This window comes from Oncorhynchus keta, chromosome 19 (genome assembly GCF_023373465.1).
Source record: "Oncorhynchus keta strain PuntledgeMale-10-30-2019 chromosome 19, Oket_V2, whole genome shotgun sequence".
NCBI lineage: Eukaryota > Metazoa > Chordata > Actinopteri > Salmoniformes > Salmonidae > Oncorhynchus > Oncorhynchus keta.
In genome coordinates this window covers 41,693,915-41,719,528 of record NC_068439.1, presented here as the reverse complement: position 1 = coordinate 41,719,528, position 25,614 = coordinate 41,693,915, and the positions used below count along the sequence as shown (strand labels likewise).

General features: G+C 44.9%; 1 protein-coding gene across 6 annotated transcripts in view; it reads left to right on the top strand.

Annotated features, from left to right (window-relative positions):
* LOC118397695 (RNA-binding motif, single-stranded-interacting protein 3-like) overlaps positions 1 to 13,987 on the top strand; it is a 348,179-nt gene extending 334,192 nt beyond the window's left edge. For 5 of the 6 annotated variants that reach the window (XM_052470599.1, XM_052470597.1, XM_052470596.1 and 2 more), the window contains 4 exons: positions 4,652 to 4,762; positions 10,816 to 10,905; positions 12,776 to 12,900; positions 13,286 to 13,987. In XM_052470599.1, the coding sequence (XP_052326559.1) occupies positions 4,652 to 4,762; positions 10,816 to 10,905; positions 12,776 to 12,900; positions 13,286 to 13,289 (330 nt within the window). In that variant the 3' untranslated portion in view covers positions 13,290 to 13,987. Of the gene's footprint in view, positions 1 to 4,651; positions 4,763 to 10,815; positions 10,906 to 12,775; positions 12,905 to 13,285 lie in introns of those variants that run through there. The other variant, XM_052470601.1, reaches the window with a different exon arrangement.
* Positions 13,988 to 25,614: the final 11,627 nt, after the last annotated feature.

Here is a 25,614-nt window from a genome sequence, read left to right as displayed (position 1 = left end):
CATTGTCATGCTGAAACAGGAAAGGTCCTTCCCCAAACTGTTTCCACAAAGTTGGAATCACAGAATCGTCTAGAATGTCATTGTATGCTGTAGAGTTAATATTTCCCTTCACTGGAACTAAGGGGCCTAGCCAGAAACCATGAAAAACAGCCCCAGAGCATTATTCCTCCTCCACCAAACTTTACAGTTGGCACTATGCATTGGGGCAAGTAGTGTATCTTGGCATCTGCCAATTTGTCCGTCGTACTGCCAGATGGTGAAGCGTGATTCATCACTCCAAAGAACGCGTTTCCACTGCTCCAGAGTCCAATGGCGGCGAGCTTTACACCACTCCAGCCGACGCTTGACATTGCACATGGGGATCTTCGGCTAGTGTGCGGCTGCTCAGCCATGGAATCCCATTTCTTGAAGCTCCCGACGAACAGTTCTTGTGCTGAAGTTGCTTTCAGGGGCAGTTTGGAACTTGGTAGTGAGTATTGCATCCAAGGATAGACGATTTTAACTCCCTACGCGCTTCAGCACTCGGCAGTCCCGTTCTGTGAGCTTGTGTGGCCTACCAATTAGTGGCTGAGCCGCTGTCGATCCTAGACGTTTCTACTTCAAAATAACAGCACTTACAGTTGACCGGGGCAGCTCTAGCTCTAGCAGGGCAGAAATTTGACTAACTGACACTAACGGTAGGATATATTTATTTAGGATTTATTTGTATTTTTATGCACTTTAGAACCCTAGCCAGCTTCACATGGCCCCTGCTCCAGCAAACACACATTAAGATGCACACAGGCAAACACACACACTCCACTCTGCCAAACTACTGCAGCAGATAAACTAGCCAAGTGCAACATTGTTGTTTTTCCCAAGTGACTGATGTGCAGTATGCACCCTTGATATATGTGCTCACTCCAGTGTGCTGTTTTAGTATGTCTTTCATGTTTGTTCAGTAGAAGTGACACCATATTCACTGAATTCCTCTGCATGGTACCATAGTTGGTCTTTCTTGCAGCGACTTTAAACCTCAACTATCTCCCTTCATGGGAAGCACGGAATCATCCCACTGTATGATACACTTTGGTTCAGGGGGAGAACGTTATGTTATGAATTTGATTCTTTTGGCAGAATTTGAGCCTGGGCCTCGGCTTGGTGTCCGGTTTTCCCTTCAGCTACTGTGTCACTGCCAGCCAATATGGTTACAAAGGTTGATGTCTGTTCTGAGTTGTAGACTGTTGGTTTGGCGTATAGAAGATGTACAGATATAGCCTGGGTGCCAATCTGTTTTTGCTCGCTTGCCAACTCCCAATGGAATTGTCATGCTGAACATTTGGTTTGATAATGACAATGGTGTATAGGCAAAAGCACAAACAGATCTAGGATCAGATTAGTATTGATATTATTAGTGATATTGATGTTTTACTGGCTTGTAGTGTGGAATGCAGCATGTTTTGTCAGAGTCGCTTACAGTACATTTCATTTTGATTCTACAAGATCAATTTGGAGAAATGTGTTCATTCCCCATGCCATTTCCTCACCTCAATAAAACATCAACTGCTCTGACATGGATTCAAATCAAATCCCACACAATCCCTGTCCCTCACAGATTCTGGAGGCTGCTTCAGGGAACGCCGGGCCAGCGTTTTGTTTTTCTGGTACCCATTACCATGGCGACCACTGCCACCCCCCCCCCGACGTTGTAAATCACCACGCCAGAGTTTCCCAGGCACTCACATGGGACAATGAGACAGTCAGAGACATGTCGTAAAAGTGCTGTGACGGTCAGGGCGGCTGACATCTGGGGAGGTGAGGTAGTCTCAGCAGAGCATATCACAGCCACAGTGTGGGCTGTTGTTCACTTGTGGGGTCATCGACGTGTCCGCTAACACATCATTTAGTGTGATACAGCCCCACTGCTGTAGTGTATCGTGTGAAGATCTTTTAGAAATGCTTATAGTCTCTGTATTTGTCTCAAGAGTGTCTCAGTTTGTCTCGTCGTCTTTTTTTTGTTTCACTTGGGTCCCTCTCTGCGTTTCTGTTAGTTAAGGACGAGATAGGGGGATCTCTAGGCGTAGTCAAAAGAAAAAAATTCCAACACATCCTGTCACAGTGGGTCATTGTTGTACCTCAGACTTGTGTCTTCGCCTTCACCACGTGGGGTCTTGTAGGCAGGCTGCTGCAAAGCAAGGGCAGGCGTCTGTCTGTCTGTCTGTCTGTCTGTCTGTCTGTCTGTCTGTCTGTCTGTCTGTCTGTCTGTTAGCCCTAGGTGGGATTCATGTTGTGGATTAGAGAAATAGACTCCACAATCCAGCCTCCCGTCTTAGGGCTTACAAGCCTGGAAAGGTGCCCGAGGCCTTGGAACCTGGTGCAGCCATGGAAGGCAGCACACAAAGACTATCTGAAATAGCATGCTGCTCACCATAAACATACACACACTATCACTGAATGACTGATGCAATTTCCCGAACACCAGTAGCCTAACCTCTTTTTTTTCCTCTACGGGTGCTTTGGTGGTGGTGCACAATACATACATTATGAAGGTGGGCAATCCTGGAATTAGGGGCCCAGTGCCTCCACAGTTAGCCAGCTCAATCAGGGGTTTGTCTGTAAAGCCCGATTCACAACAGACCGAGGGCATTACAGCCCGTCTAACAGCCTTGATGTCTGACATCTCGCCGTCTTTAACTACCTAGCTACAGTTTATCTGCTTCTCCTGTTAGCAACCCACACACACTCAGTATGACATACACACACAGTCAGTATGACATACACACACACTCAGTATGACATACACACACACTCAGTATGATACACACACACACTCAGTATGACATACACACACACTCAGTATAATACACACACACACACTCAGTGTGACATACACATACACACTCAGTATGACATACACAGTCAGTATGACATACACACAAACACTTAGTATGACATACACACGCACCGACACAAACAGTATGTCTGTGTCATACTGAGTGTGTATGTGTATGTCATACTGAGTGTGTGTGTGTGTATGTCATACCGAGTGTGTGTGTGTGTATCATACTGAGTGTGTGTGTATTATACTGAGTGTGTGTGTATGTCATACTGAGTGTGTGTGTATGTCATACTGAGTGTGTGTGTGGGTGTGTGTATGTCATACACAGTCAGTATGGCATACACACACACCGACACAAACAGTAATTGAATATAGACTCAAAAACACGTCCTCATACATATCAGATTCTCATGAATATATATTATCTAGTATATCATTCTTAAACACACACACAAACACACACACACACACACAATCTAGACAAATCATTCTCATCTCTTTTGCTGGCTCTCCTTGGACTCACAAAGACAAACACACACACACACACACACACAGACAGACAGACTCACACACACACACTCTCACGAACACAGAAAATCGAAATCATAAATCGGCTTAACTCTCCCCGACACGTCTGTGAATTAAGCCCTTCCGTTACTCTCCGTTTCCCATTATAAAAGCATTGTCAGCCGCTGAATCGGTTACAGGTATCCTTAGCTCTATCCTGTCTCTCCCTCAATCCATCTTCTTCACCTTTTTCTGTCTCCCAATATCCATCTAACTCCCCCACTCCTCTATCCCCCATCCCTCTCTCTCTCTGTTTATCCCTCTCCCTTATCTCCCAATCTCTCTCTTTCTCTCTGTTTGTCCCTCTCCCTTATCTCCCAATCTCTCTCTCTCCTGTCACCCTCTTTTCCATTACCCTCTTCCACCCTACTCTCTCCAGCCCGCCTTTCCTTATTTTTTGCTGAGATGAAACTCCGGGAGGGATTGGGCCTTGCATGCGTGCAGAGGGGGGTGGGGAGTGGAGAGATGGGCAAGAGAGAGAAAGACAGGCGAGAGAGAGAAAAATAGGAGATAGGTAAAGAGTAAAACAAAAGAGAAAGGGAAAACAAAAGAGAGAGAAAATGAAAGCGGGGGAAGAGAGAGAGAGAGAGTGATGGGAGAGAGGAAGCGAGAAAGAGAGAGTGGGGGAGAAAGAGAGCGGCCTGCCACACAGCAGCAGTGTTCTGAACGCCAGGGAGGAGACAGCCTCAGCGATTCTGACAGGCCATGTCTGCTCAGTTTGTTCTCCAATCGTCCCACACAGTCACCAGCAGGGTGTGCACACACACACACACACACACAGGAAGACAGACACAGTAGACAAATTAGCGAGGGAAAAGCGAGTAAAAGAGGAAAGAGTCGGAGCCCAGGAAAAAGGCTTTGTTTCTGAATCACTCCAGAGGTTTGGCTGGTAGAGAGAAGCGAGAAGCAACTCGCTTCGTGCCGAGGCGATGAAAGAGCAGCCATGAATTCTTCACATTCCCTCTTGTTCCATCCAGAGCGCCTTATGAAAAAGAACACGTTACCGCTACTGATTCGCCTGTTAGGGCTACACGTGTCGCAATAGCATGAGGGGAAGAGATGTGTGCCGACCACAGACAATCAATGAACCAGTCGCGTACAGCACGTCGGCAACATCAACGGCGGGTATTGACTCTCTGATGCTCTGCTGCGCCGACGCTCAACAACCCATTGATGTATAAAATGCCACTTTGTTCTCCGCCCACCGATTGGCACTATTGCCTTAACATGCCCTCTACCCCCCCTTTCCCCTCTCCCCTCCCGCAGGGTGCAGTGATCACCCCAGCCATGGACCACACCATGTCCATGCAGCCTGCCAACATGATGGGCCCGCTCTCCCAGCAGATGAACCATCTGTCCCTGGGCACTACAGGAAGTGTGAGTACTGTACCATCCATGGACCCCTCCATGCTGGGTCTACTTGAGCTAAATCATATCACTTTGAGAATGCACCGTTGTATATCCTATTCACGTCCAATAATATCACTCCGAGACGGCAGCTATCTTTACTACCATGCCTCCTGTATCTAATATATAAATAGCAGATGCTTTTTCATCCAAAGCGTCCTTACGGTCACACGTGCATAGATTGTTTTCGTATGGGTGGCCCCAGCAGAAGTCGAACCCGCGACCCTTTGGTGTGGTAAGAGTCGTGCTCTACCGACCGAGTCACATAGGACCGTATCTACTAATATTCTCTGGAGAAACAGGAAAAGGTCTCTTTAATTGTGGATGAGGTTTCGGTCAGTCGACCTTCCTCAGATCGTATCTCCACAAACAGTCGTGGGAAAGATATTTGCATCTGACTGGCATTTTTCTTGTTTCTCCAGTTTTGCCTTCTGCCTCCAGCACCTTCACCAATCAGCTCTGGGTGTGCGGTACATTCTGCCTGAAATCATATTTCTCTGAAAGCCTGCATCTCTACTCAAGGAAAACACTATCTTTCACGGACTGTAATCAGGGGCATAGCTTATATCTTTATAGCGACACAAGCCACATACGGTAGTCTCACTCTCAACTCTGTACTTGAACAGTATCGGCGGCAGATTTGGTTCCACCGTAGCTTCACCGTAGTGTTCATATCCTTACCTAATAGTATAGGATTCTACGGTCAATGCCGTATCTACAGCAGCAATATCTATGTCAAAGGGTCAGACATGGCACCGGTGAATTCAATTCTTTCTGCATTTACCTAAGTGAAATGTGTGGATATATCTCTGAAAGTGTCTCCATGTCCAACATGGAAAATTCGTCACTTGGTGTGTGTGAACAGCAAGATGTTTGACAAGCGTATCCCCTTTAATATCCCAAAGTTGAACAGATTTCCCATTGACTAGAACAACGAGCCTCACTGTGAACGCCAGGCGATATGATGACTCCTCTAACCCGCTAAATCACACATCAACCATATCACTCCAACCAACTTCCTGTTTTCCCCCTTTTAGAAAGGGAACTCCCCCCCCCTTGTGTCAGGAGATTTAGAGGTGTCACACACTATCCAGTCTTCCACTTCCTGCTCTAACCCTATGTCTCCAGGGGCAGAGGGGGCTTAGTTTACTCCAGCACTGGGTCTTGAGTGTAATCGCGTGATTGAAACAGTGCTGCATTGTACAGTTACCGCCGGCGCCATGTGTTTCCAGGTGAGTTGTCAGCAACTGCGACGCCATGTTGGCTCTGGGATGAAAGAATGACCCTAATCTCTCCCAGCTGTGCTAACAGGCAGGATTGGAGCGAGTGAATCTACGTTGATGGGTTTTGATGTGTGATGAATATAAATGAAAAGCTCCTTTCTACCCGACTACAGCCCCGAGGCACTACACTGTATGTAGACTATTATGTGTGCTGCATATAGCATGCAATGCCCTGATAATCTATTGGGAAGAAGCCATGTGTTTTCTTATCACGTGGTTTGGAGCCAGATGGGAAAGCCCCTTTATGGTTGCCTCAGGAAGAACCTGTGGAAACTAGGTATATTCGTATCATTTTAACATGGAGTGTTTACATGTGGTGAGCTGTTTTATGTCATGTCATTCATGCTACTCTGTCCTATGAAAGCCTCAGTCAGCACCTGTCTGTCCTCACAGTCAACAACCAAAATGGCCGCCACACCTCAGAATACTTTTGGCTGTTCTCAAAGTCCCTGTGGTGACATGGCTGTGGCTTTTTTCTCCCAAAGGAAATAACTAAGTGTTCCCATTCTGCCCCAGGAGCGGTGACCGTAGGTTTCCGAGAATACAGACGTGTTTTTATGGTAAAGAATGAGTATAGGAATATCGGCGCCCGCTAAACGGTGGTGAGGAAAGTTCCTCATTACGAAACGGCTTTGAAGGTCAACACAGTTCTACTCCGCTATCAAAATGTGGTGGTAACCTCAACTCACTTTGACAACGTTATTGTCCTGTTCTTGTTTTCAGTTGGCATTCCTAGATACTGTTTCAAATGCTTGATATTGCTACTTTTCATGTATATTATTCTGCCAATGGCCCTCACCCGTTTGTTAGATTCTGCCCTTCGTATTTAAATCCGACAGTGCCTTCAACACAGTGACACAGTTGGGACATGACAAGAGGTGACCTTCCTTCCCCCGAAGCTATCCTTCACATCCAGCTCTGGTCGTCATGGCGACAGTGGCTGACAGACAGGTTGTTGGTCAAACTCAGTGGACTCGTCCCCAGTAAGAGGGATTAGCGCACCATGCTGTCCCTTTTTATCCTCCCTAGGAGGAGCAGCGATGTCCCTCCGGGCGACGGGTTCTTAGGCTCACCCTAATACAGGTTAACACTGGACCAGACTGGAGAACCAGACAGGCTGCTGCTAGAACCCATCCTCCACACAGCTTTTCTTACGAGCACTGACTTTCCTAATAGGACTGAGGATGCGGTTGTTTCACCTAGCTATCTTAAGGTGGATAACAGTGATGAAGCAAGACTAGTCTGAGCCCTCATCCCTCATAGACGTTGTATGAGCATGGATACGAGTGGGCATCCTGTTGTAAAGTGTAACTAATAGTAATGGATTGGGTTTGTATGGTATATTTTGTTCCCGCCTGGTCTCAAAGGGCCTTGCATGGTGTGACGGGAGTACTGCGTCAGGGCCCAGCAAGACATTCCGATAGCATATGTCCTCCTTTATTCTTCAGTTAAACATCCATCTCTGTATGGATGACCACAAGTGTCACTCTCTCTGAATACAGATGCAGAGAGAGTATCTGTTGTATTAGGCCCAGGCGTATACGTGAAGTGAAATAGAATGGTGAATGCCGCAAGCCGGCTGGTTCCATCAGGCTAGTAATGCCCCGCAGGGAAGATGCAAATCTTATGAATATCTCTAAAGTGGAAGTCATCAGTATCCATTCTGATGCTGTGCCACCATTAATTGCCTACAGCGAGTTGCTGCCGGAACCCGGTATGTACTGTAGACGGACAGATAGAGAGGGAGTTGTCTTGCCTGCACCCCACTGGGGCTCTTGGCTGTGTGGATAGTGCAGTGAAGAGGGATCCTTACGGAGTCCACTCACGCCACCCTCGTTAAGAACACAGGCCGAGGCCGCCTCGCGCTCATCAAACACGCCATCTGCTCGAGGCTTTTTGTGTGTGTGTGTGTGTGTGTGTGTGTGTGTGTGTGTGTGTGTGTGTGCGCGCACACGTTATCTCGTGTGTGTACTATCTACTATCTATACTACTATCTATACTACAATTAGAGGACCTTCATTTGGCCTAGACATGACCCCCGCGAGCGGTAATGCCAAAATGAACTGGCCAAAATGATCTTGCTCGTTTCAGCCAATTATTCCACCAACTTTACACGCGCTGTCAGCTCTCCCTGTCAACCCCTGACATGTCAGGGCGCTGGGGACTGTACAGTCAGGGTCATGTAAATGGGTTAGCGGAAAGGTCAGGCAGGCTGAAGACGTTCCTTTGTTAAGCCCCCTTATCAAGCTACAGAGAGATATACCATTTCAAAAGCCTGTCTCTGCGTGACACATCGGTTTTGATATCGCTAATTAAGTTCCGCTCCCCTCCATTTGCTTTCATGCCAGTCTTCACAGGTGAGTTAGTGGAATAACTAATGGATTACGGGGAGGGACAAAAGGCCCTGAGGAATTGGTATGCAACGGGGCGCCGTTCGCCAGAGCAGAGAAGGTCACACAGGGAATGTGATAGCCCTCTTCTAGCGGATTCTGGACTGAAAGAGAAGGACAGAGAGGATGAGGGAGGGATGGAGAGAGAGAGGGGACAACCAAGAGAGAGTCTTACAGAGTCAGGAAGTCAGACGTGTGCCACCTCACCCCATCCACCTCCCTCCCCCTACCATCTTCCCCTCCCTCCCCCTACCATCTTCCCCTCCCTCCCACTACCATCTCTCCCTCACCTTCCACCTCCTCACCTTCCCCATCCCTCCCCTTACCATCTTCCTCTCCCTCCGCACCCGTCCTCCCAGGGTGTCGGTGGCCCTGTACAGCAGGGAGAGGAGAGGGGTAAGTTAATCACCCGTGTCCGTGGCCTTTAACTCCTCTCATTAGCGCTGCGCAGCGGAGCCGTACCCGATCCATTAGCGTCGCTGCCGGTAATGACACTCCACCGGCGCCGGGCCAAGAGAGGGGGCCACGGCCACACGTTTCATCACTGGGAGGGAGGCAAAGAAACGAGGGAAAGGAGGGAGAAAGAGAAAGGAATTGTCCTTCCTTTTCCTGTGAAAAACAGAAACAGGAAGAGGCGAGGCAACCCGGCTGGGTTTTTATTATGAGGGATTTTCAGGCGTTATTGCTAAAAGCCTCTCTCTCTCACACGAACACACATGTACTGTACACTGAGGAGGGGAGAGCTTAGATTGATCTGCATATTGTGTAGACACCCTACACACAAGCATGTGATGATTAAAAAGCATAGACTGTCAAATCAAACGCACACACACACACAACACACACACACAAAGGCCCACTAGCCTCCATTTATTTTGCATGAGAAAGCCATGTGGCTGTCATCCAACCCAGCATGTAGGACGTCTGTAAAATGGCCATCCTGCAGCTCTGTTAAAAGGCCTGGTATGGAATATAGGCCATGGGGTGCACACACATGCACGTACACACACACACACACACACATACACAGTTCGCGCGCACGCACACCAAAACACACGTGTAGCGCGCACTCAGGGTGAATCTGAGTGCTCTGTTTTGCTCTCCTCTGGTTTCTGCTCTCTCTCCCACTTAGGAGGGGGCATTTGCCTGCCTGTGAAGTCCAGGATCAGCAGGGTGTCTCTGCTTTCTCCTCTCGGTTCCTCTCTCACTAGCCTCCCATAGTCAGACAGCTCTGGTAAAAACACATATGTATGTCTCACAGCGCCCTCCTAAGGATGGAAAGGGAATTACAAGGACATATATATATATACACTGAGTATACCAAACATTAGGAGCACCTTCCTAATATTGAGTTTCAACCCCCCTTTGCCCTCAGAACAGCCTCAATTCATCGGGGCATGGACAAGGTGTCGAAAGCATTCCACAGGGAGGCTGGCCCATTTTGACTCCAATGCTTCCCACAGTTGTGTCAAGTTGGTTGGATGGTTTCTTTGGATGGTGGACCATTCTTGATACACTCTGGAAACGGTTGAGTGTGGAAAAACCCAGCAGCGTTGCAGTTCTTGACACAATCCGGTGTGCCTGGCACCTACTTCAAGGCTGTCTCACCACCGGCTGTGATTGGGAGTCCCATAAGGCGACGCACAATTGGCTCAGCGTCGTCTGGGTTAGAGTTTGTAGGCCGTCATTGTAAATAAGAATTTGTTCTTAACTGACTTGCCCAGTTAAATAAAATATAAATACAATAAATAAATACCATACCCCATTCAAAGCCACTTAAATCTTTTGTCTTGCCCATTCACCCTCTGAGTGGCACACAATCCATTTCTCAATTGTCTCAAGGCTTCAAAATGATTCTTTAACCCATAACGTGTCATCCATAACGTTCAGTCACTTGGATCGCGACAGTCTGGCATGATTGTTAATAAACCGCATCGATGATTGTTTCTGTTTCCTGTGATCAATTGATTGTTGTTGAAGTTAGGACAAGGACAAGACATGATTGTTGTTGATGTGTGTGTGTGTTCCAGTACATGACAGGTTGTTGATGTGTGTGTGTTCCAGTACATGACAGGTTGTTGATGTGTGTGTGTGTGTGGTCCAGTACATGACAGGTTGTTGATGTGTGTGTGTGTTCCAGTACATGACAGGTTGTTGATGTGTGTGTGTGTTCCAGTACATGACAGGTTGTTGATGTGTGTGTGTTCCAGTACATGACAGGTTGTTGATGTGTGTGTGTGTTCCAGTACATGACAGGTTGTTGATGTGTGTGTGTTCCAGTACATGACAGGTTGTTGATGTGTGTGTGTTCCAGTACATGACAGGTTGTTGATGTGTGTGTGTGTTCCAGTACATGACTGCTGCGGCTGCCGGGGCGCCTATGCAAGGGACCTACATTCCTCAGTACACTCCTGTGCCTCAGACAGCCGTCCCCGTTGAAGTAAGTGAGCCACAGTCTGTTTTAACATCCTCGTGGGGACCAAACAATTGATTCCCATTCGAGATGCTATTTTCACTAACATTAAACCTAACCCCTAAGCCTAAAATGGCCTTTTTATCCTTGTGGGGACCGGCGAAATGTCCCCACTTGTCTGATTTTTCCCTTGTTTAACTATCCTTGTGAAGACTTCTGGTAACCACAAGGATAATGATACCAACAAAAAAAAAACACAGACGCAGAGATACATGGATACACACACACGGATATACACACATATACACAGATCTACACATAGATTGCATGTACATACTCACACTGGATGCACACACACATACACTCCTAAGGGCAGGAATGCATACACACTCTCACACACACACACAGATGGACAGGCACAAACACACACACTGACACGGCAACATCCGCTCGATTTAAAAAACTGCCACGCACTCGTTGCCACGGCTACTGTTGAGTGTGCCGAGCGTGCAGTTCAGAGCGGGCCGGCACACGTTGAGAAATGACGAGTGTGGAGGGCTGACGGCTCCGGCCCATTCAAATGGAGTATCAGTCGTGTGTCAGATGGCAGGCGCTGAAGTGAGACACACTGCCGGCGGTGCTGTCCCTCTCCCGGATGGCCCGTGTGCTCATCACACACATTCCTCAGCCCCAGGCCTCTGGTTAGCGAGTGGCTGCCCAGCCGACAACGCCCTGACACCACCATCCATCTCCCCCAGCTCCAGACAGGAGAAGATAATCAGGAGATAGCTGCCCTTCATAAAGTCACGAGAGAGAGAGAGAGAGAGAGAGAGAGAGAGAGAGAGAGAGAGAGAGAGAGAGAGAGAGAGAGAGAGAGTTAGCCCAGGGGTTCTCTTGCTGCCTCTCGACCTATTCCATCCTCAATGCCGCCATCATATATCTGTACTGTTGAGATGAGCTGCAGACAAGGAGTATCTCGGAGGGTGATGTATTAACATGGTGTTGAGAGCATCCTTGGAGTCTTGTTAACGTGATGGAGATGAGACCGTGATGGCCGACGATCAGTGAGGTTAAAGTGCATACGGAATTGAAGCCCATATCCTTTCACATGTAGTCTTGTGACTTTAAAAGAGTTTTTCTTTTTTTCTCTTTCTCAAGGTTACTGTAGTATTACTCAGGAAATCGTTGACGAAGATCCATAGGTTTAGGTTTATTTAAACAGCTTGGGACATAATTACGCAGAGACATACACTAGCGTTCAAAAGTTTAAAGCTATTTTTTTTTTGTCCATTAAAATAACATCAAATTGATCAGAAATACAGTGTAGACATTAATGTTGTAGCTGGAAATTTATGGAATTTCTACATAGGCGTATAGAGACCCATTATCAGCAGCCATCACTCCTGTGTTCCAATGGCACGTTCTGTTAGCTAATCCAAGTTTATCATTTTCAAAGGCTAATTGATCATAAGAAAACCCTTTTGCAATTATGTTAGCACAGCTGAAAACTGTTGTCCTGATTTAAAGAATCAATAAAACTGGCCTTTAGACTAGTTGAGTATCTGGAGCGTCAACATTTGTGGGTTCTATAACTTGATAAGCTAACACAACGTGCCATTGGAACGTTGCTGATAATGGGCCTCTGTACGCCTATGTAGATATTCCGTTAAAAATCAGCCGTTTCCAACTACAATAGTCGTTTACAACATTAACAATGTCTACACTGCATTTCTGATCAATTTGATGTCATTTTAATTTCTCAGTGACCCCAAACTTTTGAACGCTAGCGTACGTAAAATGTGATGTCATACAAAATATATTACAAAAAAAAGGTTACATTGAGTTACATGGAAGATGTCACTTCCTGTTGTCTCACACCCACTTCTTGTCCCCATAGGGAGTGGTCACGGATGCTTCTCCTCAGTCGGTGGCCCCCTCATCGCAGGATGTGAGTGGGCAGCAGCAGCAGATCCAGGTGGATGGCTCCAGTGACCTTGTTACTGCTTACTCATACCAGTCCAAGTGAGTACTGCTGACATCATGACTAATCGCTGTCATGTATTATGCTGTCATTGTCTGCTATTTTGCCATATTATAGCTGACTAATTGCTGCTTTGTTCTTTTACATAGAGTTTTTATAGCTGTTGACTCCTTTAAAAGGGATCGTTTTCCCAAATTACAAATGATATATTAGTTTCCTTACTCTCTAAGCAGTCTATGGACAGGGTACAATCCGTGCTTTGGTTTTGGTTTTATTTATCTGGACACTGGTTCAAATGCTGTCATACCGTGTCCATAGACTGTTTATTCTACAGGGTAATTCAATATGTAATTTTGAATTAATAATTCAATGTGGGTGAATTGTCCCTTTATTCTCTCTCATTATGGTTCTTCTCTTCCTCATTAGATAGCGACCGGCGCGGAGAATATTCCTGTGACAGCGTTGCCTTGCAACAGAGGGGTTGGCTGCACTGAGAATGTGGAGAGAGGAGGGATTGCTTCCAGATTGCCCAGGCACCAAAAAATAGACACTTTTTTTCCATTTCATACCTGGAAGAGAGGAGGGGTGGGGGGTGGGGGTGGAGTCGCTGGGCACAGTGCAAAGTGGTGAAAATGTTTAGTCTGAGAACATGCCTGGTGGACTGGGCTTGAGCTTGAGTCGTTTCTTCAAGAAATTTCTCAACTGAAAAAAAAAAGTACAAAAAAATACAAAAACGAATTGAAATGTTGAACGCGCAGGTAGGTGATGAGGTTTATTTTGTAATTAGAAAAAGGGGAGTCAAAGTTTGAGATACACAGAGATTGTCTTCCTCAGATATTAAGCTACGATTTCTTTTCACTCTTTTCTTTTGGATTTCTCGTGTAAAATTTTAGTTTTCTAGATATATTCAAAACAACTGTTTTTCTTTCTTGAATCTTCATGGCCTTAATTTTAAGGGTGTCAGAGGACTTTTTACAGAGAGTTAAGTCTGGCGTCTCGTTGAAAATAAAAAGCAAACTAAATCAGTCTCTTAGACCACTGTGATGGTACAAGATACTGCCGGAGTTGAGCTAGAGACATAAAAAAAAAAGAAGATCTATCACGTAAACTGTACAGATTTAATAGAGAAGAGTTTTTTTCTTTTCTTCATTAGAAGAAAACTTTGATAAATAATTATGTCAGAGGTAACTGAGTGTTAGAGAAAAAACTAAATGTCTGCCGAGGAAAAGAGGGGGAGGAGATAAAGCTTTGAAGAGATTATTCAGAATTAGGAGGGGGAAAAAGACACTGCATTGTAGAAAAGGCAGTCTGTTGCAAATGCTGAACTTGTTTTTTATGATCATAATTATATAATTTTATGGCAAGATTGCCGTTGATGACGTTAGCGCTTTTTATCTGCAACCTTTGACCTTTTTTTTATGAGCTTTCAGATGTTTTTAGCCCGCTTTGCTTGTCACACTGCAACAACAAAAAATAATTAAGAAGAAAAAAAGTCTAAAACAAACACACACAAAAAAATGTGTGAAAAATGCTTGCAGTGATTATACTTCGTAGATAGCCTACAGCAGGAGCTTACGGTTTAAACCAATCAGAGCAAAAGCAATAGAAGAAATTGTTGACAATTTCTGTAGTCTTTCCTAGTTGTGGATCAAATGCAGCCCAAGGATGGCCATTTTTATACCAAAGATGAAGAGACACTCTGATCCAGAGTTTTTTTAGTTTTTCAGTTTGATTTTGTTGTTGATGTTTGTTATTGTTGATGTTGCTGTTGTCATGGTTGTTTTTAATTTGACCTTGATGGCCGGACCAGTCTTTACTTTTCCTTCCGTTTTTTGGTTTAAGCTAACTTCCACGGTTGTTGAAACTATCACGCTGACGTCAAACAGTATTTGGGCGTGTGATGCAACTAGTGGCAGTCCGACCTAATGTCCATCTCCACCACTTCAATTGTCTTTCCGTCTCTCAACTGTCGTGCTCCACTCCACAACACTTTCGCCAGCCATGCGGGCATTCCACTCGTCAACAATAGACAAAACACTATAGGAAGAATTGTGGAATGTTGCAGCCTGTTCCTACTTGGTCATTGATGCGTCGCCTCTGGCTTTTTTTTGGCTCACTGATTTCTGCCTCTGCTCTGTCTCTTTATCTCATTGAATCAATGATAACGGAATGAAACTGATTTTTTAAAAATATATTCCCTCCCAGGGAGTCTCATCAATGTTGCCCTACACCCCCCCGCCCTCTCCTGTTATACAAACAACAAACAACAAAACTGTATGTGTTGATGTAAAACATGACCTGCTCCCCTGGGCGCTATGTCCTTAGTAGTGCTGAGCAATTAACTGAAATGTAGATGAATTTTTCGTTTTTTAAACAACTAATTGGTGAAATGATTTGAATTCCATTTTTTTTTTTTTTACCCCCCCCCTGTGAGCTCAATGCGCACATTTATCTGGAGATAAATCGGATCGAGCCTGAACTGTGCGATGAAATAGGGATTGGAATTTCCAACAGACCAATATTCTACATAGTTAAGCGCATAAAATGTGGTAGTTAACTACAATGACCATAATCCATTGTACGTACATCTACTACTCCAGTCTGTTTCTTTTACGCTAGGGAAGAGAGATGAATGTGCAATCATGAGGTGATATAGAGAGCAGCTGCTGCTTCGTGAGGTATCTCTACCTGAGAATACATGATCTAAGTGATTGATAGTTGATATTCAGCACTCGTAAAAAAATTATGCCATATTTAGTTTGAGGAACTACAGAATAGTGTTTTTGTCAAACAGCATAGGCAGCAGCTCTATAGAGACGAGATGATGACTTGTAATGAAACAATAAAGTCATCAAATAAAACAAGTGTAATATACACAACTGAAATATTTTATTATACTAATGTGAATAAATGATGGTTTGATTCATTAGGATCCCCATTAGCTGACGCAAATGGCGACAGCGAGTCTTAGTGAGGTCCCGACACATAATGAAAAATACATTACAGACAACAACAAAAATACTTTCCAATTTACATGTCAGTACATACACACAAGTAGGTCACATGGGTTAATTAAGCAATAAGACACGAGGAGCTGTGGTATATGGCCAATATACCATGACTAAGGGCTGTTGTTAATCACGATGCAACGCGGAGTGCCTGGATACAGCCCTTAGCTGGGGTACAGTGCGTTCGGGAAAATATTCAGACCCCTTGACTTTTAGCAAATTTTGTTCTACACACAATACCCCATAATGACAAAGTGAAAACAGGTTTTTAGACATTTTTGCAAATGTATTAAAAATAAAAAAAACAGCGATAGCTTATTTACATAAGTATTCAGACCTTTTGCTATGAGACTCTAAATTAGGCTCAGGTGCATCCTTCTTCCATTGATCATCCTTGAGATGTTTCTACAACTTGGAGTCCACCTGTGGTAAATTCAATTGATTTGACATGATTTGGAAAGGCACACACTTGCCTATATAAGGTCCCACAGCTGACAGTGCATGTCAGAGCAAAAACCAAGCCATGAGGTTGAAGGAATTGTCCGTTGAGTCCCGAGACAGGATTGTGTCGAGGCACAGATCTGGGCAAAGGTACCAAAACATTTCTGCAGCATTGAAGGTCCCCAAGAACACATTTGCCTCCGTCATTCTTTCATGGAAAAAGTTTGGAACCACTAAGACTCTTCTAGAGCTGTCTGCCTGGCCAAACTGAGTAATCGGGGGAGAAGGGCCTTGGTCAGAAAGGTGACCTTGAACCCAATGGTCACCCTGACAGAGTTCTAGAGTTCCTCTGCTGAGATGGGAGAACCTTCCAGAAGGACAACCATCTCTGCAGCACTCCACCAATCAGGCCGTTATGGTAGAGGGGCCAGAAGAAGGCCACTCCTCAGTAAAAGCACATGACAGCACACTTGGAGTTTGCCAAAAGGCACCTAAAGGAATCTCAGACCATGAGAAACAAGATTCTCTGGTCTGATTAAACCAAGATTGAACTCTTTGTCCTGAATGCCAAGCGTCACGTCTGGAGGAAACCAGGTACCATCCCTATGGTGAAGCATGGTGGTGGCAGCATCATGCTGTGGGTATGTTTTACAGCAGCAGGGACTGGTCAGGACAGAGGGAAAGATGAACGGAGCAAAGTACAGAGAGATTCTCGATGAAAACCTGCTCCAGAGCGCTCAGAACCTCTGACAGGGGCGAAGGTTCACCTTCCAACAGGACAACGACCCTAAGCACACAGCCAAGACAACCCAGGAATGGCTTCGGGACAAGTCTCTGAATGTCCTTGAGTGGCCCAGTCAGAGCCCGGACTTGAACTCAATCGAACGTCTGTTGAGAGACCCTTAAAATATATGTGCAGAGATGCTCCCCATCCAACCTGACAGAGCTTGAAAGGATCTGCAGAAAAGAATGGAAGAAACTCCCCAAATACAGGTGTGCCAAGCTTGTAGCGTCTTACCCAAGAAGACTCAAGGCTGTAATCGCTGCCAAAGGTGCTTCAACAAAGTACTGAGTAAAGGGTCCGAATACTTATGTAAATGTGATATTTCAGTTTGTTGTATTTTTATTCATTTGCTAACATTTCTAAAAAAATGTTTTTGCTTTGTCATTATGGGGTAATGTGTGAAGATTGATGAGGGGGGGGGGAACGATTTAATCCATTTTAGAATAAGGCTGTAACGTAACAAAATGTGGAAAAGGTCAAGGGGTCTGAATACTTCCTGAATGCGCTGTACATTGGCCATTTTCCAAAACAAACCCGAGGTGCCTTATTGCCATTATAAACTGGTAACCAACATAATTAGAACAGTAAAAATAAATGTTTTGTCATACACGTGATTTACGGTCTGATATACCACAGCTGTCAGCCAATCAGCATTCAGGGGTTGAACCACCCAGTTTATAATAAGTGATAAGCAGTAATGGGCAGTCATTATCATCATTGGACTTTTAATATTTGCATTATTCTGTGTTGTTACAGCATTCAACCCACATAATTCAGAGTGCATTTAATCTAAAAAAAAAAATAGAGAGAAATTGTACACTGTGATTTTAGTCCTTTTTATAATCGACCCAAAACCAAACCAATCTCAAAAAGCACTAACCGCTCAGCACTATTAGGACAGGAACTAAATTCACGACTAGCGTTGACACGTTAACATCTGGTGTGCCGTAGTGTTATCAGCTTTAGCAAACATTATCTCTCTTCAAGATCCATCTGATAATGAACCCTATTAGATTCCATTTTTACGGGCTGGATAAACACTACTGTACTCTGACCTAATGGGTTCTTTTCTAGCCAGAATAGTACACTTACAACATGTTGACGGTAACCTTTCAACCAAGTCTAAAAAGCCTCTGTTGTCAGCCTTTTGTCCCCAATTAGCCTCTTTAGCCTGTAAACGTCTCCGCCTCACCTCTTTCAGCCTCCCATCAATACCATATCCATTGCCATTAGAGATCATCTCCGAAGATTGTCCCATAATAAATGGGCTTGTGTCTGTGGGATGGCAGGCGCGCTATTTCCATTAAAGTGCCCTGTTCTGGAGCACTGTGTGTCTCTGTCCCCATTACGGTACCCTGTTGGAGTGGCTGAGTGTCTGGCTGTGTCTGAAATGGCATCCTATTCCATATATAGTGCACTACATTTGACCAGGTCACAAAGGGCTCTGGTCAAAAGTAGTGCACTATATAAGGAATAGGCTGCCATTCCTGACGCAAGCCTCTGTGTCCCTGTATGCCTGCCCGCTGTGGTGTTAGAGCCCTGAAAAGCCTCCTGTTTTTCAGTGCTCTTTGTATACCGCTGGCACCACTAATGTGACCAGGCTTCACTCTCTCCTCACCTCCCTCTCCCTGTGAGGTTTTCCCTCTTTATTGGACAGCGCAGGACCTGAACCACAAACCAATTTTAGTCACTTTCTCAATGAGTCTTGACGGGGCCCAATTTGTCTCCCCATAGGGCATTGGGATCCACTCCAGTGTCTCTGAAAGCCCCTTTCGAGAAAAGAAAGTGGGGGGGGTTCTGTTCTTTTTCGTTCACAATTGCGCATATTGAGATCCAGCAGTTCGTGTGACTCAAAGGCAGGCTGTGCATTGCATTCTGCGAAAGATGGCAGTGACGTCATAGGTCGGCTATGACATCACACAGAGCAATGTCTGTAACAATGTCATTGTTTATCGAGTGCCTTTTAACGAAGCTTCCAAATGATTCCAATATCTACAGGATAGAAAACAAGCACATGGAAAAGCTATCTTATATAAAGGGAACCGTTGATTTGTTTTAACGGGTTGTGCTAATGAAAATACTAGAAATGTACAACCTAATCTAAGGTGCTGCAGTGGAAGCTGTCTTGGGCATGTTGCCTGCTTTGTGTCCATTGGACTGTGATGCACTGGCCATTCTTGATCATTTGATCAACATGAGTTTACTACAATTGCTCTTCCCTATTGGGTTGTGCTTTTTAAAACCAAGTGAAAACAGGCACATAAGTGAACTACATCGTCCACATAGTGAGCTGGCATCACGGCCGCCATATTGTTCTTGTCAGAAACACAGGCAATAAAACCAGAGAAAATATGACCATTCAACCTTTTGTTGTCCCATAAAACGTTTACCCCTCATGTCTTCCATCCAATGACCGGTCAGTGATCAAATGTTACTGTGCCAATCTACCAACACCGGAGCTACTCAGCTGCTCACCGTCCCACACATCTCTCCCTTTCCTCTTTACACTCATCGTGTCACTTCCCCTCATCCTCTGCTTTCCGATTACAGAGAACTTTTGATTACAAGATAATCGTTAACTCTGGAGTGTAGGCTATATACGCGCCAAAATCACCCACTTTTTAATTGCGACAGACCAACAAATCCGAAACGGCTCGACCTTTTCACACCACTGACAACAACCGTCCACATTTCTTGCACATCGCTCTGGGTAATAACATTGTTTTCGCTGTGTTATTCCCCCCCTCCTGCCACGCGTGAGCAGGCTAGCTGCTACAGTATTGAGGTGTCCAGAATTTAAGCTAGACCTTCGGTCGAGGTTGCTGTTTGCTCCTCAACCTCTATGGTGTTCAAACTGTAACCGCAGCCAGGTTCTCTGCATCATAAACCACTCTTACAGCTGCTACTTTAAGAGACAGAATAAAAGAGGAAACCTTTGATTCACTGTAGGAATCTGACCGCAATCACCTTTGATTACAAAGCTCAGTGCTCTACAAATATTGTTACCTTCTACGATTCAATAGAAATAGGACTGAAAAGGAAATAGGTTTACAAATAGAGCTCACAAAGAATCGCACGGCCGAACCGCGTGGGCTCCGAATTGCTGCTTGAGATTCAAGAAAGACAAAACGTTGAAGTGACTAGAGGTTTGCCTCGATTGGGTAAGAGAAATATCCTTGTGAATCTTTCATCACCCATCAATGAGGTCATTGCATAATTGAAATGGCATTATCATGGCTGACTCGACTTCTGTCTCATTCTACACTAGTTGTAGCACAATGGCAAACTTGGCCTGGTAAAATGCCACTACGTTTTGGCGGGCTACAGTTAAGGAATCTATTTTGGTGGAGGATAGCTCCGATAGCTAGCTAGCCTATGTCTCAGCACAAGCCACAGCCAGATAGGGTCATTAGTTCCTGTTGCCAGGCAGAAGTTGTCAAAGCGCAGAGTAGAGTGTTGAGCAGATCCACCTCATGCAGCACTGTGAGAGAGACTCAGTTCAGTCCGTCTGTCCATTCATTGCAGGTTTGTAACCAGCTGGACCTCACACTCGCACTGAGGGGAGAAAGTTACTGATTGGAAGCATGCTCTACCACAACCGCAGACAGACAGACACACACACACACACACGCAGAGTGTGCTATTCTTCTCATCATCTGTTCATCAGAGTAAGGTTATCACTGAGAGACGAAACCTCTGTTCTCCATTGCTTACTATCATAGAGTCTCACTTAATCTTGGTAGGGGTCAATCCTAACTTCCATTTAAGTAAAATGTTCACTTAGTCTCCCGTTGACATCAACGCATCACTAACTAAAACACTGACTCTTAGTGGAAGTCGGGATTCGCCCCGATGTCTTCGGTAACAGAACAGTAGTGTTCCGTTTCAGTCTACTGTATCCATCCAAGTTGGGCTACAGAGGTGCTTCAGTTCACTGCCTGTTTTTAACGCCGTCCACTTCTCCAATCCGTCCCACGTCTGTCTCACTGCCTCCGTCCAGATATCAAGCCAGTCGGTCATATCTATCTCCCATTTTTCTAGTACTAGGAACATATTCACCACAATGGCGTTCCAAGTGGTTCAATGTCATACCCCATTGTCATGGGCTTCTTGTGAATTCCCCCCGTTGTGACTAGACAGTAGTTTAGAAAAGACGGGTCTGTGTCCGAAATGGCTCCCTATTCTTATATAGGGGATATTGTGTCCTATTTCGGCACCCTATTCCCCATACAGTGCACTACTGCACTGTGTTAAGACAAACAGTGTCTCAGAGTTAGGCCTCACCTCGACATAACGTCTCCCACAGTGAAGTGTGACAGGAGCGCTCCGGGCTCGATATCACTCAACGCTCTTTCAGTTCTTACCACCACGTAATTCAGTGGGGAAATTGCTCAAACGCCCACGCACACAAAAAAAATGTGGCCCACGCTTTTTTTTAAATTGATGCTCCAGTTCACCTTTGACAGGGAGCCATCGATTGGCCACACATCCCCAGGAGCTCAGCTAACCGAACACACACCTTTCCCGGAATGAAATGGCTCCCAGAGACATCAAACACTATTGAGTAACAATCATTAGAAATAGCCAACCAAATTTGCTAGAGAAACCTACAGAACTTTGCATTAGGCTTCAGGAGTATTATTAAAGATCAAATAAAAAAAAAGGAATATTTATTAGGACAGTAGAGCGGTTCTTTGATGTTTTTGTTTAGTTCAGTTTTTTTGTTTTTGTTTTCTATTTGGGGGGGGGGGTAAAGCGCAAAGGAGGACGTGGTCATGCCTCACTCACGCCACTCAGTGTGTGTGTGATCCTTGAGAAATATCTGTACATCTGTGGATGTTAAGATTACATTTCAATTTTAATGAGTTGGTTTTTTTTCTCTGATGAAGCTTTCAATAAAAAAATGTGTAAAAAAAATCATTTGCCTTATTATTTTACACTGTCTCAATCCCTGTAACTGCCAAACATGCTTTTTTATGTACTCTTTTTAGTGCTTTTGGTAGACACCATCTTGGCAACTACTAACTTTATCAAAACACCACCCCTCCCATACTCATACACCAGACTCCTGGCCTCTATACAGTATTCCGTACAGTGCATTCGGAAAGTATTCAGACCCCTTGACTTTCTCCACATTTTGTTACGTCACAGCCTTATCAATCCACACACAATACCCCATAATGACACAGTGAAAACAGGTTTTTAGTTCTTTTGCAAATGTATTACAAATAAAAAACCGAAATACCATTTTTTACACCAGTATTGAGACCCCTTATGAGACTCAAAATTGAGCTCAGGTGCATCCAATCATCCTTAAGATGTTTCTACAACTTGATTGGAGTCTACGTTGTGGTACATTCAATTGATTGGACATGATTTGGAAAGGTACACACCTGTCTATGTAAGGTCCCACATTCGATAGTGCAAGTCAAAGCAAAAACTATGCCGTGAGGTATAAGAAATTGTCCATAGAGCTCCCAGACAGGATTGTGTCAAGGCAAAATTCTGCAACATTGAAGGTCCTGAAGAACACAGTGGCCTCCATCATTCCTAATGGAAGAAGTTTGGAACCACCAAGATTCTTCCTAGAGCTGGCCTGCCCTTCCTAGGAGGGCCTTGGTCAGGGAGGTGACCAAGAACCTGATGGTCACTCTGACAGAGCTACAGAGTTCCTCTGTGGAGATAGAACATTCCAGAAGGAAAACCATTTCTGCAGCACTCCTTCAATCAGGCCTTTATGGTAGACGGAAGCCACTCCTAAGTAAAAAGTTTGCCAAAAGGCACCTAATGGACTCTCAGACCATGAGAGACTAAATTCTCTGGGACTGGGAGACTAGTCTGGATCGAGGCAAAGATGAACGGAGCAAAGTACAGAATGATCCTTGATAAAAACCTGCTCCAGAGCGCTCAGGACCTCAGACTGGGTCGAAGGTTCACCTTCCAACAGAACAACGACCCTAAGCAAACAGCCAAGCCAATGCAGGAGTGGCTTCGGGACAGGTCTTTGAATGTCCTTGAGTGGCCCAGTCAGAGCCCGGATTTGAACTCAATCAAATCAAAATCAAATCAAATGTATTTATATAGCCCTTCGTACATCAGCTGATATCTCAAAGTGCTGTACCGAAACCCAGCCTAAAACCCCAAACAGCAAACAATGCAGGTGTAAAAGGTGTAAAAGCAATCGAACATCTGTTGAGAGACCCTTAAAATATATGTGCAGAGATGCTCCCCATCCAACCTGACAGAGCTTGAGAGGATCTGCAGAAAAGAATGGAGGAAACTCCGCAAATACAGGTGTGAAAAGCTTGTAGCGTCTCACCCAAGAAGACTTGAGGCTGTAATCGCTGCCAAAGGTGCTTCAACAAAGTACTGAGTAAAGGGTCTGAAATACTTATGCAAATGTGATATTTCATTTTTTTATATACATTTGCGAACATTACTGAAAACCTGTTTTCACTTTGCCATTATGGGGTTTTGTGTGTAGAAAACAATGTAGTCAGTTTTAGAATAAGACTGTAACGTATCTAAATGTGGACAAAGTCAAGGGGTCTGAATACTTTCCGAATGTAATTGGGTGCAATGCGGTGGGGTCCAATTGAAATATGAAATACTTACCTCTAAATTACTTCCATCTAATCTGCCACCTGCCATTGAAGTGACCTCCAGCCAATACATCCTCCCATTATAGGTCTCAGAAATGGAGTTAACACCCATTAATGGGATTCCCCATAAAAAAGAGCAGCTGCCTGATTGGGCGTAAAGTGGTCATAATCAAAGGCAGAGAAGCCGGCTTCAGGGAAAGGAATCAATGTGGGTCAATCAGGCTCTTCACTCTCGTTTAGGCCAATCGATGGCTCTCCTTGTCAACTCCTAGGGACATTCACTGCCAATGATAGAAGAGCGTTGTAGCCTGGTTTCCTTTTTTTTATTGAGTTTTGAGCCAAGACATCTAGTAGCTCAAGGCCCCTCAAGACAAAGGATGTCTTCATAGAGAATAATTGGCTGGTGTGTGTGTGTTAGAGAACAGTGAAAGAGAATGGGAGTGTGCCGCCCTCCTTTGGGCCTGCATTCACATAGGTTCTGATCTGCTTCGTTTATGTGTCCACTCAATGTGTAAGGCGAGAGGCTAACTGTTGACTGTCCATTTTAATCTCTGTATTAGTCTGCAGTTGTTAGATAACACAGGCAGCCCAATCCTGATCTTGGCAAAAGATCAGATCTGATTTGGTGGTAAGACCAATCGCTGTAAAAAGATCCGAATTGGGCTGCCTGTTTAAACTCGGCTCCACAGTCCACTCTTATCTGATGTAATGAAGGGACGTTCCTTCCAGCCGAGCACCACAAGGGTGCAGCAGACGAACACAGATGTTATCTCACCGAGGAGGATACATCAGGGGAGGGACTCCCTGGAATCAAATTGAAAGGACATCGCCACTGAGAGAGAATCATGCAGCTTACTGTTATGGTAATCTTCTGGATGTATAGAGGTACGTGTAAATACATTCGGGTTGGATCAAGGGAGAGAGGATCTATCATACTGTCAAACTGTTAGATTACCTTGTACATGTTTTTTTTGTTGGACTGCCTTGATGTGTGACAAGCGTGCCACGGTTTATGAGGCAAATCGAAATGAAACGCAACAAGCACTCCTGGCTGATACTGTTTACGTATCAGCTGTGTTTTGTAGGACCATAATGAATATAGAAGTGGGCGTGCAGAACAGGGCTTTCTGCTGTACAACGTAGTAACTACTGCACTTTAAACTGGGCTTCTCAGCCCAAATAGTGAGCCCACCATCAATAGCCTCCCAGCCCTTTATTCTAGCAAGCTTGGCAATCTGTCTGTGCCTTGCCTATGGTCTTCTGTTCAATGGGGAATGGGCCTAGGTAAGGGGAATAGGGGAGTCTTGCTTTGCTGTTTTGTGTTGAGGCTCGTTGAGCACAATTGATTTACACACAGCTTAATGGAATAAGGGAAGCTGGACAATTGGGTTGGACCAGACGGGAATCTAATGACCCTAGTCTTCCAGGTGCACATCAGTGGAAATCCAATCAATAATCTGTAATACTCAGCACGCAACTGATTTGCACCTGGTGCTCCCAAATAAACTGGCATCCCAGTAAGAAAGCCGCTTCGGAGGGAATCTAACGCTGAGCTACAACCAAAACCAACAGACTATCCCAAAAGACACAAGCTGACATGGGGTTTGGCGCTCATTATGTTAGCAGCCATTTTTTTTGTGTGTCTAGGAGTGGGTGAAACGTAGCCAACCAAGCTTGCATGCACAGCACTATGCTAATTTCAGTTCAATGGATTTTTCATTCTTTCATGTTATCCACCCAGGGTAATGAAACTCACACAGTATTGCGTAACTAACCTAGTCCAGACGTGCCGCGAGCTAACACGGAAACGCTGAATTATGAATGCTTTAGACAGTAGTGCTCGACTTGACAACCCATTGTCCTGCCCACAGAATGAGCCTTATCAAAGGCTCTAATTGATCAACAAGGTGCGAAAACGAA